The sequence below is a fragment of the Vigna unguiculata genome, chromosome 3, assembly GCF_037176805.1.
Source record: "Vigna unguiculata cultivar grain cowpea cultivar isolate G323 ecotype 2 chromosome 3, ASM3717680v1, whole genome shotgun sequence".
In the NCBI taxonomy this organism is placed as follows: Eukaryota; Viridiplantae; Streptophyta; class Magnoliopsida; order Fabales; family Fabaceae; genus Vigna; species Vigna unguiculata.
The window spans coordinates 10,288,838-10,305,226 of record NC_140794.1 but is presented as its reverse complement, the minus strand read 5'-3'; the positions used below and the strand labels follow the sequence as shown (position 1 = coordinate 10,305,226).

General features: G+C 32.2%; 1 protein-coding gene across 1 annotated transcript; it reads right to left on the bottom strand.

The window, feature by feature from the left end:
• Nucleotides 1-1,260: 1,260 nt before the first annotated feature.
• Nucleotides 1,261-8,475, bottom strand: FMN/FHY (riboflavin kinase/FMN hydrolase). The gene is made up of 10 exons (XM_028065290.2): nucleotides 8,171-8,475; nucleotides 7,846-8,032; nucleotides 7,365-7,495; nucleotides 7,194-7,263; nucleotides 7,020-7,085; nucleotides 2,333-2,487; nucleotides 2,154-2,249; nucleotides 1,888-2,039; nucleotides 1,726-1,809; nucleotides 1,261-1,620 (listed from the first exon to the last, which is right to left on the bottom strand). Exons 1-10 carry the CDS (start codon nucleotides 8,235-8,237, stop codon nucleotides 1,495-1,497), a joined length of 1,134 nt encoding a protein of 377 aa, XP_027921091.1. The 5' UTR covers nucleotides 8,238-8,475; the 3' UTR covers nucleotides 1,261-1,494.
• Between the last annotated feature and the right edge of the window lie 7,914 nt (nucleotides 8,476-16,389).

Genomic DNA, 16,389 nt, shown 5'->3' with positions numbered 1-16,389 from the left:
AGGCACATGCTAATCAATTACTGCAGCTATGTATTTAATTCAGAGAAAGAAATTAATTTATTATACAAGATTTTAATTGGTTAATTTCTCAAAACATTGAAAATTTTAAATATATTTTATGGTCTAATCACTTAATTAAGCTGATAATCAATTATCCTTTTTTTTTAAATATTTCATGAATAGTTTAACTCATTACTTAAAAACTTAATCGGTTAACAATGTCATAAACCTTTTTCTCATATTTTTAACTTTACAACAAATATTATTCTCTTAATTAATTTGAGTAAGGTCATGTTGAATTAAAAATCTTGTGAATACTTTATCTGAAAGAGTCGATAAAATACAATGAAAGTTACAAACTCTCAACAACATTTTTAGCATCTTCAGCTCATTTTCATCTTTCAAAATCATCATCAAAACAACTTCATTGGAGGTTTGAGTCTTCAAGACACAGGAGAGTTTAGAACCCCTTTGCATATTTATGGAATAGTTTGTTGAGGAGTCCATGACCGTACAGGGCCTCAACTAGAAGTGGCAATGTATACAATGATAATCAGGCTACAAACTACACCTTTTTAGGTAGTTTGGACATCAAGCCTCTTTACATTGAGAAATCAAGCTCTAAACTACGTCCAATTAAAATAGAAAGTTGAATTGTGAAAATAGAAGAAAAATAGAGTTCTCGAAAGAAAAGTTGTTATCGGTTCCTCGACGACCCAAGTTAATAATGAGAATATTTTCAAACGATGAAAGAGATAGAGGTTGAGGACACTACAAAGTCTACTAAAGTTTAGAGTTTACATATTTTAAATTTCAAATAAAATAAATATCGAACTTGACATTTTCCTTAATGAATTATCAATCGCAGTTTAACATATGCCGACAAATAGTATAAATCAAATTAGAACTATATTTGTTATTAAGGATAAAAAAATTGAGTAACAAAAACAAAATTTATATATTTACGAGTCCTGAACTGAACTCTACAATATTCAGGAGCACAAACGATACAAATATTTAGATTGAACATTCATCCACGGAAAGCTATTAAATAGGGCTGATTTCTATAAAACATTTTTATCATATCATAAATGGATAAATAGTTTAACTTTTATCCATCCAATATAATTTAATTTTAATTTATTATCCACTCAACACCCTGTACTGATTCATCATGACCTTACCTTCAATGAAAAAACAACAGTTCACAGAGGAACACAGCAGTCACGTAGGATATATGAAAATTTGTGGCAAATGTACTGAAAGAAATGTCAGGAACTCAATTAAACATTTAAAATTATCCAAAATAGGTTTAAGTATTTTACGCATGTTCCACTCCAAATCACGTTGAATTATGTCACTGATGCATATGAATCATAGGGTAATAAGCGTATAATATGCAAACTTATTGAGTGGAATAACGGGATTATACGCTTACAACAATTAACACCTGGGATTTCTTAGACGAGATGCTGTGAGATAAAAAAGGGAGTACTAAGAACTTCTCAGATACGAATCATTCTTAAAACTTGAATATAAGGGGAGATCAAGAGCCCTTTCAGCAACCCTGCGATCTTCATGAATTTTAGCTACCAAGCTTTCAAGGGATGGAAAATTTGCCTGTTATGCACAATGCCCAATTTTAGTGAAACTTTATAAGTATACGGGGTACAGTACAAGGACGACAAAGAAAAATTATAGGAGAAATATTCATTAAGATAATACCTCGGGACGTATGTAACCAACTATAACAAGCCGCAGTTCTTCCCCATAGAAATCCTCGTTAAAGTCATGAAGTAACCATGGTTCCTACAGTAAAAAAAGCAGAAGATAATATGAAAATTGATTGGTAAATAGTTATAGTTGGGGGTGAGTAATAACACTTACTATAGTCTTTTCTTTGTTGTCAAAATATAGATTCCAACCAATGCTCATCACCATTTTAAAAATACCTCTTGATGGCAATCCAGCCCAACCGAAATAAACTCCCGCAGGATGTTCTGAAAGGAGATCTGAATATCCCTTTGTCGATAAATTTGCTGGAAGAAAATAGAGTACATATTACTATTTATATAATAATACACCAAAGATTGTTTAAGACAGTATAATAGACCAGCAATTCTTTAAGAAATAAGTTGTAACAAAGTACAAACCTGTAGGGATCCCAAGTACCTTCGAGCCACGACCAAATCCCTTGACAACAGGACCACCAATATACCAAGGATCTAAGGGCAAAGTTCCCTCCACCCCTGCAATAATTTAGAATACAAGTTTAAATAAAAGAAACGCTAACAAATGCAAAGAGGAATATCTTAAAGTATTTGGGGTTTACAATCTTCAAACGGAGGCAGACCCCACTTTTCGAGTTGCAAGTCAAGTAGGGAATTGATCACCTCATCTGCTGCAGTGTAGAGATGCGTCTGTTTTGGAAGTGATGGTACAGCAACTACTTCCATTTCAGCAGTTTTACCTGCAGTAACCCCAGGTCTGAAGTAGCCAAGTATACATGCTTTTAGAAAGATACGGAGGAAAAGAAGTATCCCTAAGGGATAGAGAAAAAAATTCTAAGATAAAAATCATCAATTCATTTGAAGATACCTAGTAGGAAATAAGGAAGCAATCTTTGGCTATTATAAATTATGCTATGATGTTTACAACATGTCAATCAATGTGGACAATTGGAGAGGGGTAGCCATAATGTAGTGAAAGTTAAACAGTGATTATTTTGTCTATCTTGTCAAAGACACAAATAACTTGAAAGTGAAGAAGAACCTTCAAAATTAATGTTAAACTAAATTCCCAATCCAGCTAAAGTATGAAAAGGTAGATTTGTGGGATGGAGACAAGGTTCTAGAAAGTGGTAACGAGTGGAGACGTAAAACAATTAAGCAAGTAGATATCAAAAGATAAGTTTTAATCATAATAGAGAAAATGCTAATTCAACCTGAGCACAGATGCACAAAGGACTGTTATGAAGGAATTTTATCAAGAAGAAACACTAGAAGAAGCAGAGTTACAATACAACCATTTTGTTTAGTCCATGTTCCCATCTAATTTTTTAGGTCGATTGTTAAGTGTCATATTAGACACTTATTTGGTGTTTTACAACACTTCTTTTGGGAGTTTTCTTTTCTTTATTTCCTGTTTTTATAATATTTTAGTATTTTCTTCGAAAAAATCTTAGTTTTAATAAAAACATGTTAAAAAAGAGTGTTTTTTAGAGTAAAGTTTAGTTTAGTAGGTTTTGAGTCCTTAGTCATTAGTAGAATGTAGTTTTAAATAGGCAATTGAAATTTTCAGCTTGATTAATTCCTTTGAATTTTCTACTGCAGTAACATTAAGAGAATCCTGAAGAGAGACTTGGACCTATGCCAAGGAAGAATGGAAGCCTACAAGTCAATTCTGACTTTTGCCTAGCAATAGTAGATAACAAGACCATTGGAAAGTAAATAGAAATGACTTGGAGAGAAGCTGTCCAACGTGGCAACAGGAAATTTGCTTCAATTTGCTCACTGGACAGTTTGGGCTAAGAAGGAGTGTTTGCTGCAGTTGGAAGTTAGAAGGCTGAAAAGTTAGTTACCTATAGGAGCCTTTGTAACGAGAGATGCATTGTACTAAAAGCTGATTTTTTTGTTCTAGAATTTATCTGCTATAATTCTAGTTAGTTCATTGTATTTTCTTTTCTTTAATTAGGATAGATAAGGGAGAGGATGGACACACCACCAACATCACGACCCAAACTACTATCACTCCAAACACATCCATCCTTTCACACGACCCATAAATTTTCTTTTCGGCACTTTTATAGCTTTCTTTAAATCTTAGATTCGGAGTTTTCTGGGCTGGGAGCATTAAGTTGTGAAGATCATGGAGCACAAGTCTACAATGTGAGCAAGAGGCATTCAAGTTCTTGACAGCATATGTAATCTCAAACCAATTGTACATTTCAATCTTCAATGCAATTCAAATTTCCAGTTTATTCCTTTGTTCTGTTGAGTTGTGAATTTTAAGTTTTACTTTCTATTTTTCGTTTTCATTTATGCAATCTTTATTTCTAAGCAATTTACAGTTCTGCACCTATTTTTCAGCATCTATTTTCTATCCATTTTTCTGGTTTTGATCTAGAGATGTTTTCTTGGATGAAGATAGAATGGTATTAATCTTTATCTTTATTTAGGGTCAGGTTTGGATTCAAATATGGTTTCTAAAGAGTACAATGTGACCACTGGAATCAATATTTCAGATTAGAGATATTGAAACAAAGATTGCACCCAACATTCAAGTTCTCATTTATGGGTTTAAACCCTTTTTTTCTAGAATTTTCTGTTTAAGCTTTTACGTTATTATTTTCTAGTTTTCCTTGCATATTTCTTTATATTTTCATCTTGTATGAGCCATTCCATTTTACAAATTCACATCAAGTCTCTCTTGCTGTCAAAATCTAGTTCATGATGCTAGTTTTACAATTCTAGATTTCTTCTTTTACTTGATCTGATTTCTGGATTCAGGATTAGATCAAAGGAGTGCAATGTCACCACTTGATTCAATAGGTTCTCATGAACTGAAGTGGATCCAAAAATCTGAAATTATAGACCAAGACTCATGATTCTAAGTTTTTCCTTCAAAAACCCATTTTCACTACCTCACAAGCCATATGATGATTTTCAGTTTTAAATCCAGTTCTGAATTTTTCTCACCTATTTTTTATGTATTCTCATGACTTTAGACATGTTCTAATTCTTAGTTTTAGCTTTGAACTCAAAATCTCCAAAAATCTCAAATGTTAGGTAATGTAGTTATGTTTCCCGCTTTTTGTTCTTGAACTTGCTTTAATCTTTGATTTTTGCATTCCAGCCAATTTTGTATGTTTCTTTGCATTTCAGCATGTTTTTTCAGTGCATAGGATTATGTTTGAGCCATCAATTACCTCATTCCATGCATTTTGTTTGGTAGATTCTAGGTTTTCTAGTCTAGCTTAAATTGGGAATTTTATTTTGCATTAATCCTTTCGGTGAATTCTCTGTTTTGGTAGTCCATTAGCATCATATTACACATGTATAGATGATAAAATCATGCATTGATGTACAGTTGCATGTTCATACCCCATTTACTAAATTCTACATAAAATTAGCACAGTTTACTTTGCTCCCAAGTTTGCTTTAATGAGTGATTTTCTGTTTTGGTGTTTTCTGGACAGTTCTGATCATCCACATTGCATACCTTCGCATATTAAAACTTGTTCAAAGCATTTACAGGGCATGAAACACAACTTTTATCTTCAGATGCATTTTAGTCACATTTTAGAAGCCATTTTGCACTTACTTTAGTTTAACTAGTCATTTTCGAATTCCCTTTATATTTTGTTCATTTCTTTGTTTCTTCATTTCATTTGCATCATAGTATATTTGTTCAAATGCTAAAAATATTAGTTCAAGCATAGATTTAATTCAGAACACAAAATCTGCACCAATTTTCAAATGGTGTCAAAAAAACTGTTTTGACCAAGTGCGATCAAGTTTGGTTTAATAGGTGATTTTGTGATTCCAACACATTTGATCATGTTTAGGCATTGCAGTTGCATACTCATGCATACTGAAACATGTCCAGATCATTATCATTGCATCTAAACCCAGATTCTACATAAAATAATTTTCTGTCAAAAACAGTTTTGGTGCATTTGCTTTCTAGTTTAGTTCGACTCATAATTTTGAGTATTTGGAGTTTTTAGTTCATTTTACTTAGTTCTGCATATAGAAACTTGTCTAGATCATTTGCATTGCATAAATAATAGTTTAGATCATTCAAGCATTTCATCAAACACTTGGTGAAAACTAGGTTTTCATTGAGGCATTTCATCAAACACTTCTCTGTTTTGCATCTTGAAGCTATTTTAGGACAGTTTAAGGTCTGTAACATCTTTTATTCATGTTTCTTTATAGTTTTACAGGTTCATTCATCATATTAGAGTATTCCATCATCATTTGCATATAGATTTGAGCATTTTCCCTTTACTGTCAAATAGTATGCTGCGGTAATACTTCTCTGTTACATCATTTTTAAATCCATTTCATTGATCATTTGCACTGTTCTAGAGTACATTTTACATTGTTTTTACTTCCCATTGTTTGTTTCATTTTTAGAATGATAATTGGGCACATTTTAGCTACAAGATTAAACAATTCCTTGGATTGATACCTAGGTTGTTCCCTATACTTCATTAGGGCGAGAGCTAGGATTTTGCTAGAGTTCTTTGCGACTAGAGCATCTAACATCGATCATAGGATTGCATTGGGTATAAGTCAAATTAGGTGCTAATTGTTGTTCTGCATTAGCACTAATGGAGGTTTAGCCAAATTGAAGGGTATTTTTTACTCTTGGGTAGTGTTGTGCTGGGACAAAAAGTTGTCTCATTGCCATGGTTTATTGAAAAACAAATATTTAGAATATTATCCTATTTTTATTTTCATCATTTGCTTTGTTCTTTCCCATGAACAAGCACTTTTGTGTTTCCAGTCTTCCTTTCTTAGCAAAACAAATGCACTTATATACACTGCACCTGGTTAAGCACTCATCAATATCATCAAATAACTGTGTTTCACTTCCATAAAAACTAACCATCATCCCTAGGTAAAATGCATGTAATTTTGGCTGGCAAATATATCAAAGTAACCATAAAACAGTCATCCTCAGCCAAAGGAGATTCATTTACTTCAAAACCATACATCTAATTACAAACTCAAAATTCTCATCCTCTTAGGCTACAAAACTCAAACAGAACCTCTAGTGATTGAAAGAATTTAGAGATTCCCCAAAATGTTTAAAATCTTTTTTTTTTCCACAAAGAGACCAAAAGGAAAAGGGGTTATCTTTATATTTTACAAATATAATTAGGGATAAAAGCAGTGATAAAAGCAAATAGCAACCCATCAGAAAGCTTAACCATCAAAGACTTAGAACTGACACATGAAGTCATATGAAAGATTCAGTACCGGGAGAAAGACAGGAATCAAGGAACTCACACAGAATCTTCAATGACAAGACAGCTGGAGGGCTCAATGTTTAACCTCCTAGCAGCTTCAAGGAATCTAACATCACAACACACAATAGAAAAGTTTTAGGAGACGGAGAACTTTCAAATGTAAAAATCAGGGGACCCTCAGTAATCAAAGCTAGAGAACATCACTGCATCTCACATTTCAGGGGAAGGTTTCCCTGTTCTTACTTCATCTCCACCAATTATAACAGAGAAAGAATTCTTCCATCCTGAACGAAAGAAGATAAAGAACAAACAAGACCACACTTACATTAACACAACCAAAGGCAAAAGCAACACAAGATGCCAAAGGTTCTTGAAATAGACCAACCATCATGATAGGATATTTTGGCTTCAACGCTTTCCCTTGGAGAGTTTGACGCCAAGGCCATCGGAACTCCATGACTCTTCAAATGTTTAATCAATCGATTAGCACCAGGAAGTGCTTTGATGTTGCACCACCTAAAATGCCAATAGAGCACAAAACTTAAGAGAAAATTTTTTCCGAAATTGGAAATCCAAGCTTAATATCTCCAACTCGAACAAAGATTTCAGACAATTGTTTCGTTTCAAGACATTATATGTTAATAAATTTCCAGAGGTGTATCTCGTGCGAAACTCTACATTCACAAAATAAGTTATGAATTTGCATTTTCCAACTCAGAAGTTCAGTAATCCAGTATTGTTAAGTCATTGATAATTAGTTGGTACTAAGCATACACCATTTCACATTCAACATTCAACCGACGAGATATCTCTACAATTTACAAACACATAAAAAGCTTATAAAGAATGATGTAACAGACTATTACTGGTCAGAGAAGAGAGGCGAAATTTCAGAGAGAAATTCAGTCGTCGAGCAGGAAAGTTCATAATCTTGCACAACCGCAGCGGCAGCTTCAAACGGTGTCGTTCCTCTTATTTTATGAGCTTCTCTGCCGTCCCATTCCTTTCCGTACTTACCTAACAAAACCTTCAAAACGTTGCCTACGATGCCATCTGCATCAATAACATTCACAATCGCCAGCGTTATAGAATATAGCCCCAATTTGGAAGGAAAAAAAAAAGCAGCTACTCGATTATATGCTTCAACTGTGAGCAAAGATGAATATTCTGGGTTGACGAATGGAAACAAACCTGTGTTGAGCAGCGTGCCGTCCAAGTCGAGGATAACACATCTAATCAACTTCTTTGAAACCGACATTTTGTCAATGAAATTGAGCTCAGAGAATTCTTGTTTGAATCGGATGAGGACGAAGAGAGTGACGGAGACGCGCCAAAGAGAGTTATAGAGAGCGTAGTTGAAGTTCAAAGTGGAAGCGTGTTCCCTGCAATTCGCTTTGTGTGTAAGAGCGAGAAAACCTTCGGAGTTCTCCAGAGAGCACGGTTCTTACACACGATTATGACAATGCCGGGTCCGTTTGGCTTTTCTTTTGGCATTACTGCTTATTTCTTCTTTTTAAATTAACAATTGCTTTGTTTTATTAATTCATCTTCTTATTAAAAAATTGTAATAACTTTTAGCTGTAAATATATTTAAATTTAAATTATCAGCAAGTTACTTTAAGTTATAAACAAATAAAGTTAGCCATTGTGGTTAGAATTATTAATTTGATAATAAATGGTTTTGATTAATTGTAACCTATAATGAATTTATAGATATTTAAATTGTTTTTCCCTCGCTCACTATTCTAGCGCGTGTGTTTCACTACGTCCATCATGCTCCAACACCATTAGTGTTCGTCGGAATGTTTCCCGGAGAGCTGGCGCCACCATGATAAGAACATCTCCTGGACTCTCAGGATACAAATTCTTGAAGAGAAATTAATCTGTATACCGAATTTCAGAATTTTAAGAATCTACGAATGTAAATTACTTAACATCATATTAAGAAAATTAAAATTTTAAAAATTTATAAATGTAAATTAAGAGGATCTTAAATTTTGTGAAAAAGTTAAAATTTCTTCCTCTTGATTTTTTATTTAAAGATGTTTTCTTCTTATTTCGACACAGAGAATGTCACCCGCTCGGTTGAGAATTGGATGTTATTCGTTCATCATCATATTTTCATTGATATTAAAGAAATTGAGTTTGATTGTTTTTTAGTATTTACTATTAATATAATATTTTATTGGTTTAAATTAAAGGTGGTTTCTCAACTAATATTAATATAATATAATTATTTTCTTCATAAATAGTAAAAAAATTATTTACATCAACATTGCTTTTTAATTAAAGACTAAATATAAAATTATAATTCGTTTCTTTATAAATCTCAAATTTTAAAATTAAATATATTCATTTTAGTTTGAATTTTTTGTTGGTTTTTGTTTGTTGTTCTTTTGTTGTATCTTCAAAATACACTGATGATCATTAATTTTAAAATGGTTAATTATGTTTTTCGTCTCTCAAGTATTGTGGGCGATTTTAATTTACGTCCCTCATTCAAAAGATGATCTATTTAAGTTCCTCATGTTCTAAAACTCATGGAATTCATCCTCGTTTTTGAACGCCATTAGTTTTATTAACAAGCTGGCAGACAAAGTGTCATATCATGATCCCGTTTTTAACTTTCACTCAAGGTACAGTAAACACGTGATTTCAAAGTCATGGAATTGGTTCTAATTAGAAGGTAGTTTGGCGTTAGTGTTTGAAACCCTAAATTTGGAATTGTCGGATTGGATCGTTGTTAAGGAGCTTCAAGAGATCGTTTGGTGCGGGGGAAATGTAGGCGATAACATTGGCGTTTGTGTACAACGTTCTACAGTGATGAAGGGTGGTAGTTCAAGATTTGATTGCAGCAGAGGAATATTGGTTCGAAAATTTTGCAAAGTTTAGTGTCGTGTTCAGAAATAGCATCGAAAGTGTGTGGGTGTGGGAAAAGATTGTTGCTCCTAAAGACAAGTATTGTGAAGAACAAGGGCAAGTTATTTTGGAGATGTAGAAATTGGGTTGTAAGTGACAAATTGCATTTCTTTTACTCGAGCTTTATTTGGTGTTTGTGATAATGGTTTCAAATTTTTGCAGTCTATTTCACATTGTAATTATTTTGAATGGGATAATGAAGAGGAATCTAAAGGTGAAGGTCAAGAATTTGAATTTGAAGCTACCGGAGGAAAAAGAGTTGAAGAAGATGAAGTTTGTTTGGAAAAATAGAAAGTGATGTTGGACCTGATTAAGAAAAACGAGAAGTTCAAGAGGAAATTGCAAAAAGATAAAAGATTTGGGAAATTCCTGCAATTTTTATTTGTTCTGTCATGGGCTTCAACAATTGTATTTGTGGTTATGTTTTTGTTTAAGGTTAATTGTAATTAGTTTCAGCAGTTGTATTTGGGAAATTCCTGCAATTGGTAGTTGTAGTGGTCATTGGTTATGTAATTTTAGGGAAATATTTTGTATTCGTGAAAATGGTATTACTAATGATATGAGTATTGTTGCATGCCATTCAGTTGCCAAATGCCTTATAATTTAAGTGTTGTTAGTGGTTGATTGAGCTTTCTGATTTTTATTGATTGAGCTTTCTGATATTGGCCTTGTCATAACCAACGAGACCCAAAATATTAATGAGGCTCGTTACTGGAGTGAAAAATGCTTTCAGTGAAAAAGTGTTGGTTGTTTCTATAAACATTTTGTATATAATGCTATAAACATATGTAGTGTATTTAAAGGGCCTATAATTTTGTTGTTGGTTGTCTTATGGTGTACATTGTTCAGCTATTAGTGATGTGTGAATCAATGTTAACATATGCAAGTGTTCAAATTAGAATGTGTTTTACACCAATTCTTTATTTACCAATACTATGCGTTTTCACCTTTACAAATATTTATGCTGCATAAGAATCTGTGGTGGGAGGTAAAAGATAGTATGCGTTTTACACCAATTCAATATTTTACTACAGCAAATTCATCAACAGTTTAGGATTGAATTAAGTTCAACAATTTATCCAATATCATCACCTTTACTAAAGCACTCATCCATTTTCCTTAATTGTATACAATAATGCAAAAGTGGTCCCTGCTATTGCAATGAATAAAGTATTCTAGAACAAACAAAATTAGTCCACATCTTTAACTACAACGCTGCAAACTATAATAAAGCAATAAAATACTAGTGCTCCAAAACAAAATAGTGGTCCACCATCCCTATGCCCAATGTTTCAAAAGTAATTTCTATCACATTAGTCTTTAACAAAGCAACAAAAAAGTTTGGATCTCCATTCAATTTTACGTGGGTTGTGCAGAACTTATATTACTACTTGCTTGAGAACCTAATACTTGTGCCGCCATGCTTCTTGCATGTGTTAGTGCTCTTTCTCCTTGGTTCATGTTGGCTACAACCATGGGTGTGGATCTCCTTCTACTAGTTGAGCTTTGGTTTGATGGGCTTGTAGCGTTGGTAGTTCCACTACCAGTTTGATTCCTTTAGGTGTTTCCCTATCAACTAGGTATGTATTCAAGATTTATATTTGTGTTTGTACAAAAACATTAATTGAAAAAAAGTATAGATGAAGATTTCCCTTTCTTCTCATGCCCTTTCTACAACTTCTGATATTATGTCCATATTGGTTACACCTGCTACACTTTCCCATGACATTTTTCTTTGAAAGTTTGGAATGATTGACATGTTCATTAGGTTCCCTTCTTCGTTGTTTTTTTTGGTTTCCCAAGTGAGGTTTTGTAAATAAGGGGAGTAGTTCAGTTTGATTACTTTTTGGCCAAAGTTGTTGTCCATTGATTGGGGTAATTTCAGGACCATAACAAGCTTGATAGACATCTCTTTTGTAATATGCATGGACATAAGCCTCGGGGTTTTCTATCTTATAGTTAATTGTTGTCACAACATGACTACAAGGTATACCCACCAAATTCCAAAAATAACAATTGCAACTATGCTTACTTAGATCAACCAAAAACTTTTCCATTGTGAATCCCTGCGTCACTTCAAACTTAGCATCCCCTACCCACACAGGAAGCCAATTCCCACTTTTTTCCACTTTCCTATCAAGCCTTTTTTGGGTTCTAGGCATTATATTTCTCGGGTATGCATTCAATTTATCTCTAAGTGTTGCAAATCTACTCATTATGTATGATCTAATCCATTCCATCATGCTAATGTTTGGTTTATCTCTAGCCAGTAAAATTGTGCTATTAAATGACTCATATAAGTTATTCATTAACACATCACATCTAGGGTGAATGTTGAATGCATGTTTACACCATGATTTTGTAGGAATGGAAACTAACCAGTTATAAGCATTAGGATTTATATTTTTCAACTCACCCTTTTTTTTTCATTATGTGTAGAAAGTAGCTTTTGTTGCTCCCATTATAAGGTATTTAATCACTACACCACCACCAAATTTCTTCTTGAAATTGTTGTATAGGTGCCTAAGATAGAAATGATGTTCAACACCATTGAAATTACCATCAAATACAGTCATAAGTCCCTACAAATACAGTCATAAGTCCCTACAAATAAATGTAATACTATATCAGAATGTTTAGTCAATTAATTTCAAATCAGTTAAAAAGAATATTATGTTTGTTGTTTACCTTTTGTTGATATGAAATGAACACCCAACGATGATTATCATGTCACTAATATCTTCTATCCAAAACAGGGCCAATATTTCTACGACTTGAATTATTGTCCATCCCAAATCCATCATCATCATCAACCACCTTTTCTTCTTCACTATAATTTAGTTTATCTCTAGGTTAACCTTCTTCCTCTTCAGCCTGTACCTGTTCACCAACCACATCCTTTTCACCAATCACAATCTCTTCACCCATCACTTTTACATCCCCCAACACATCCTCCTCACCTACCACTTCCTCTTCAACGACAACTTCCTTCTCACCTAAACCTTCATCCTCACACATAACTTCATCCACTCCACCAATGAAGTGAACTACTTCATGATGATTAGGAACATGCTGAACATATATATCAACTTCGTCTTTACTCTCCCCTGCAAAGTTAGCTAACGCTATAGCTTCCTTATAATCACTTAGTAGTCTAAGGTTGCTTAACAAACTTTCTTTTGAACCCTCCCAAAAAAGTTTCACATCACCACCGTATTTGAACTCTTTCAATATGCCCAATGCTTCAAAGAATGACCAAAAATCAGGATTAATCCCCTTAACAACATGAATTTCACCCCCAACGTATTTCAATCCCCTGTTATGTTTGAACCTATCCATATGATGAAAAACTACATCGAACCTCATTCCTAACCCTACAGTTGAAATAAACACACAAACGAAATTAATCGAACCATAAATGGAATCAACAAACAACCAAAGCAAACCCTATACATTGAAACATAAAAAACAACTAACCTGCTTTCCATAAATTGCAATGTCGTAGATGAAAGCACTATCTTCTTCATTGAAATCTTACAACTTCTTCTTGATTCTCTAATTTCTTCGTAGCTTTAGATGATTCTCCTTCACGAATGTGCGTCGAATCCCTTTTCTCCTCACCAAATGCCCATTCTTTCTAATTTTAATGAAACCCTAATTTTTGATACATCAAACATTAAACTTAATAACAAGTTATTTACCACGTGCTAAATAAGACAAACACTGTGCTTTTTTACCAAGTGTCAATCATAAGTTAAACACTGATAAAAATGAGATCTTGACGTGACACTCTGTCTTCCAGCTTGCTAATAAAACTAACAACGTTCAAAAATGATGACCAATTTCATGAGTTTTAGAACGTGAGACTTTAAATAGATCATCTTTTGAATGAAAGATGAAAACCAAAATCGCTCAATAATTGAGGGAGGAAAAACATAATTAACCCCATTTTAAAATATATCAAAATTATTTTTAAAGTACCAAAATAATATATTTTTAATGCTCAACAAAGAACAATACAACAAAACTCAAGAAATCAGACTCGAATGTGACCATGAACCAAATGTAGAGTTTCCTGATATATCAATTTCTTATCTAACCTAAAATTATTGAAATATTATATATATATATAGGTTGTTGAAATATTATTTTAAAATTTATTACTTATTTACAAAAATTCTAATATTTAAATATCCTATAGTGTATTATTATGGGATTCAGACTCATTAGCTCGCAAGGATTGTTAAAAATATTGTAACATTTGACTTTTTTTTTTATAGAATTTAGAAATGCTATTGATTCTATGATATTTTGAATTTGATTTCAATATTTAATATTTTGCAGAAGTCCCTCGTTTCATAGCTAAAGTTATATGAACTATATTTTGTGTCAACTTATGAGTTGTTATACTTGACCCATTCACATATTCATAATAAAAATTATTATCACATTAAACAACACACAATTATATGTAAAGTTCACCATGGTGACACCAACAGACATATTGATTCACTTATGAAGTTAACCTTAAATGATGTGGCAATTTTTTTTATCCATGACTACACCTACACACTTTAGACACTTATAAAATATCTACCAACTTTCATAAAATTTCATAAACTGCTTCATAACATGCTCTAATGCCCACACTTGAATAGTCAAATACAACAAATTATCCTCTATGCATAATGATAAACTTAAATTTCATAATAATTACCATAAACACATACTTACAACACCAACACACAACCAACAATATACATTTGAGATATTTTTTCTTCATCAACAAACGATAAGAAGTTCAACATAAACTTTCAACCAAAAAATTAACAAAATAAATCCATCTATATTTCCCCACACTATCAAGATCATCTACAATCTTATTTCAACCTAAAAACACAACACCATTTCTGTTTGCAAAATAAAATTCAGTCAACACAACAAAAATATACAACCGGAAAAATTAATTCACTTTCTTATCAACACCAATTTCGTATAGTTTATGTACAATGTCATCTAAACTTATATTTTGACACCCAAACAATTTTATAATCTCCCACTACACATCTTCCTCAAAACACACTTTATCTCCTACAATAGACAATCTCAATATTAAGCACACATCTAATTGGGTTAATGACACTATAATAGTTGTTATCGTAAACCCTATTATTTGTGTGTCCCACCTACTACACAATTTACAGATAACCAAGACAAATATTTTTGTTTCTTTTCCTATGTTAAATAAATACTTAAACGGTATCGACATAATTCACACCCTTTTTGTAGATGTTACATGTTATTTACTCTAACAATACACCTCGTCTTACACACATGCCTGAACCACATTTATAAAACACTCACATACCTTAATCAGTTTTCATAAGATAAAATTATTCACAACAATTTGATTCACTATACATCATAGGACAAAAAATTTATATGATTTATGTATGCAGATAGACACCTATCATAGTGTAATAATTAATTCATACACTTCATTTACAATTACAAAAAGGGAAAACTAAATCTTCACTCCACATGATCCAAAGTTCATAATAAATCATGTCAATCTCTAATAGACGATGCTAATGAAGACAACTTTCACGAAAAATACATATATTCTTAATGAGGTGAACAAATTTTACTCAACCTATCGACTTTATGATAACTTCAATAACAACATGAACACTTTTCCTTGAACAGTCGTCAATGTATTTCTCACTCACCTCTAAACACTTCTTTTCACTTTTAAACGCCAAATTTTCTCAATGTGATGGCATATTACATTATAATTGAATTTATTTATAAAAAAATTGAAACCCAATTGAAGTCCTTTAGTTATTTCTTTCACATTAATAAAAGTATTCTGAAAACAGGTTGGAGTCTTTTGTCAAAGAAATCTAATAGTTCATCAGGCTAACTTTTTGCTTTCCTATACTATTTTTACTCTAATATATAAAATAGAAGTATCATGTTTAATGCATATATTCTTGCATCTTCACTAAAGATATAAAACTTCGATAACTTGTTTTTGTGTATTATTACTTTTTAAAACAAGGACAATGATATTTTGACTACTAAATCTTGATAGCTTTCTCTTACAATATGAGGTGTTATCTTCTAAATGGTTTTTAAATATTAAAAATGAGAAAAATGAAAAATAAAAAATCATTTAAAAGATGACACCTAAGATTGTAAGAGAAAATTGTCAAAATTTAATAGTAAAAAAATCATTTTTCTCAAAATAATGTGTCCCGTAATTTTTTTCTTAAAAATATTCATTCACTCCCATTATGAGACATTAAATCAATTTAAAAAAGACATAATTTATATATATAGTCCTCAAACGATTCACGTTGACATCCTGCTACGTTTAACACAAAAAATTATTATATAATTTAACGTTATATTTTCTTTTTCCAATTTGTTATGTGAAAAAAGTGTATATATATATATATATATATATATATATATATATATATATATAT

What these genes read in the sequence shown, in the direction of transcription:
- FMN/FHY (XM_028065290.2), bottom strand. Translation starts at nt 8,237, where the DNA reads ATGTCGGTTTCAAAGAAGTTGATTAGATGTGTTATCCTCGACTTGGAC. An exon ending in CAAAATATCCTATCATGATG is followed by an intron (nt 7,264 to 7,364) that starts GTTGGTCTATTT and finishes TCTTTCGTTCAG; the next exon opens with GATGGAAGAATTCTTTCTCT. An exon ending in ACAACAAAGAAAAGACTATA is followed by an intron (nt 1,810 to 1,887) that starts GTAAGTGTTATT and finishes TTTTTACTGTAG; the next exon opens with GAACCATGGTTACTTCATGA.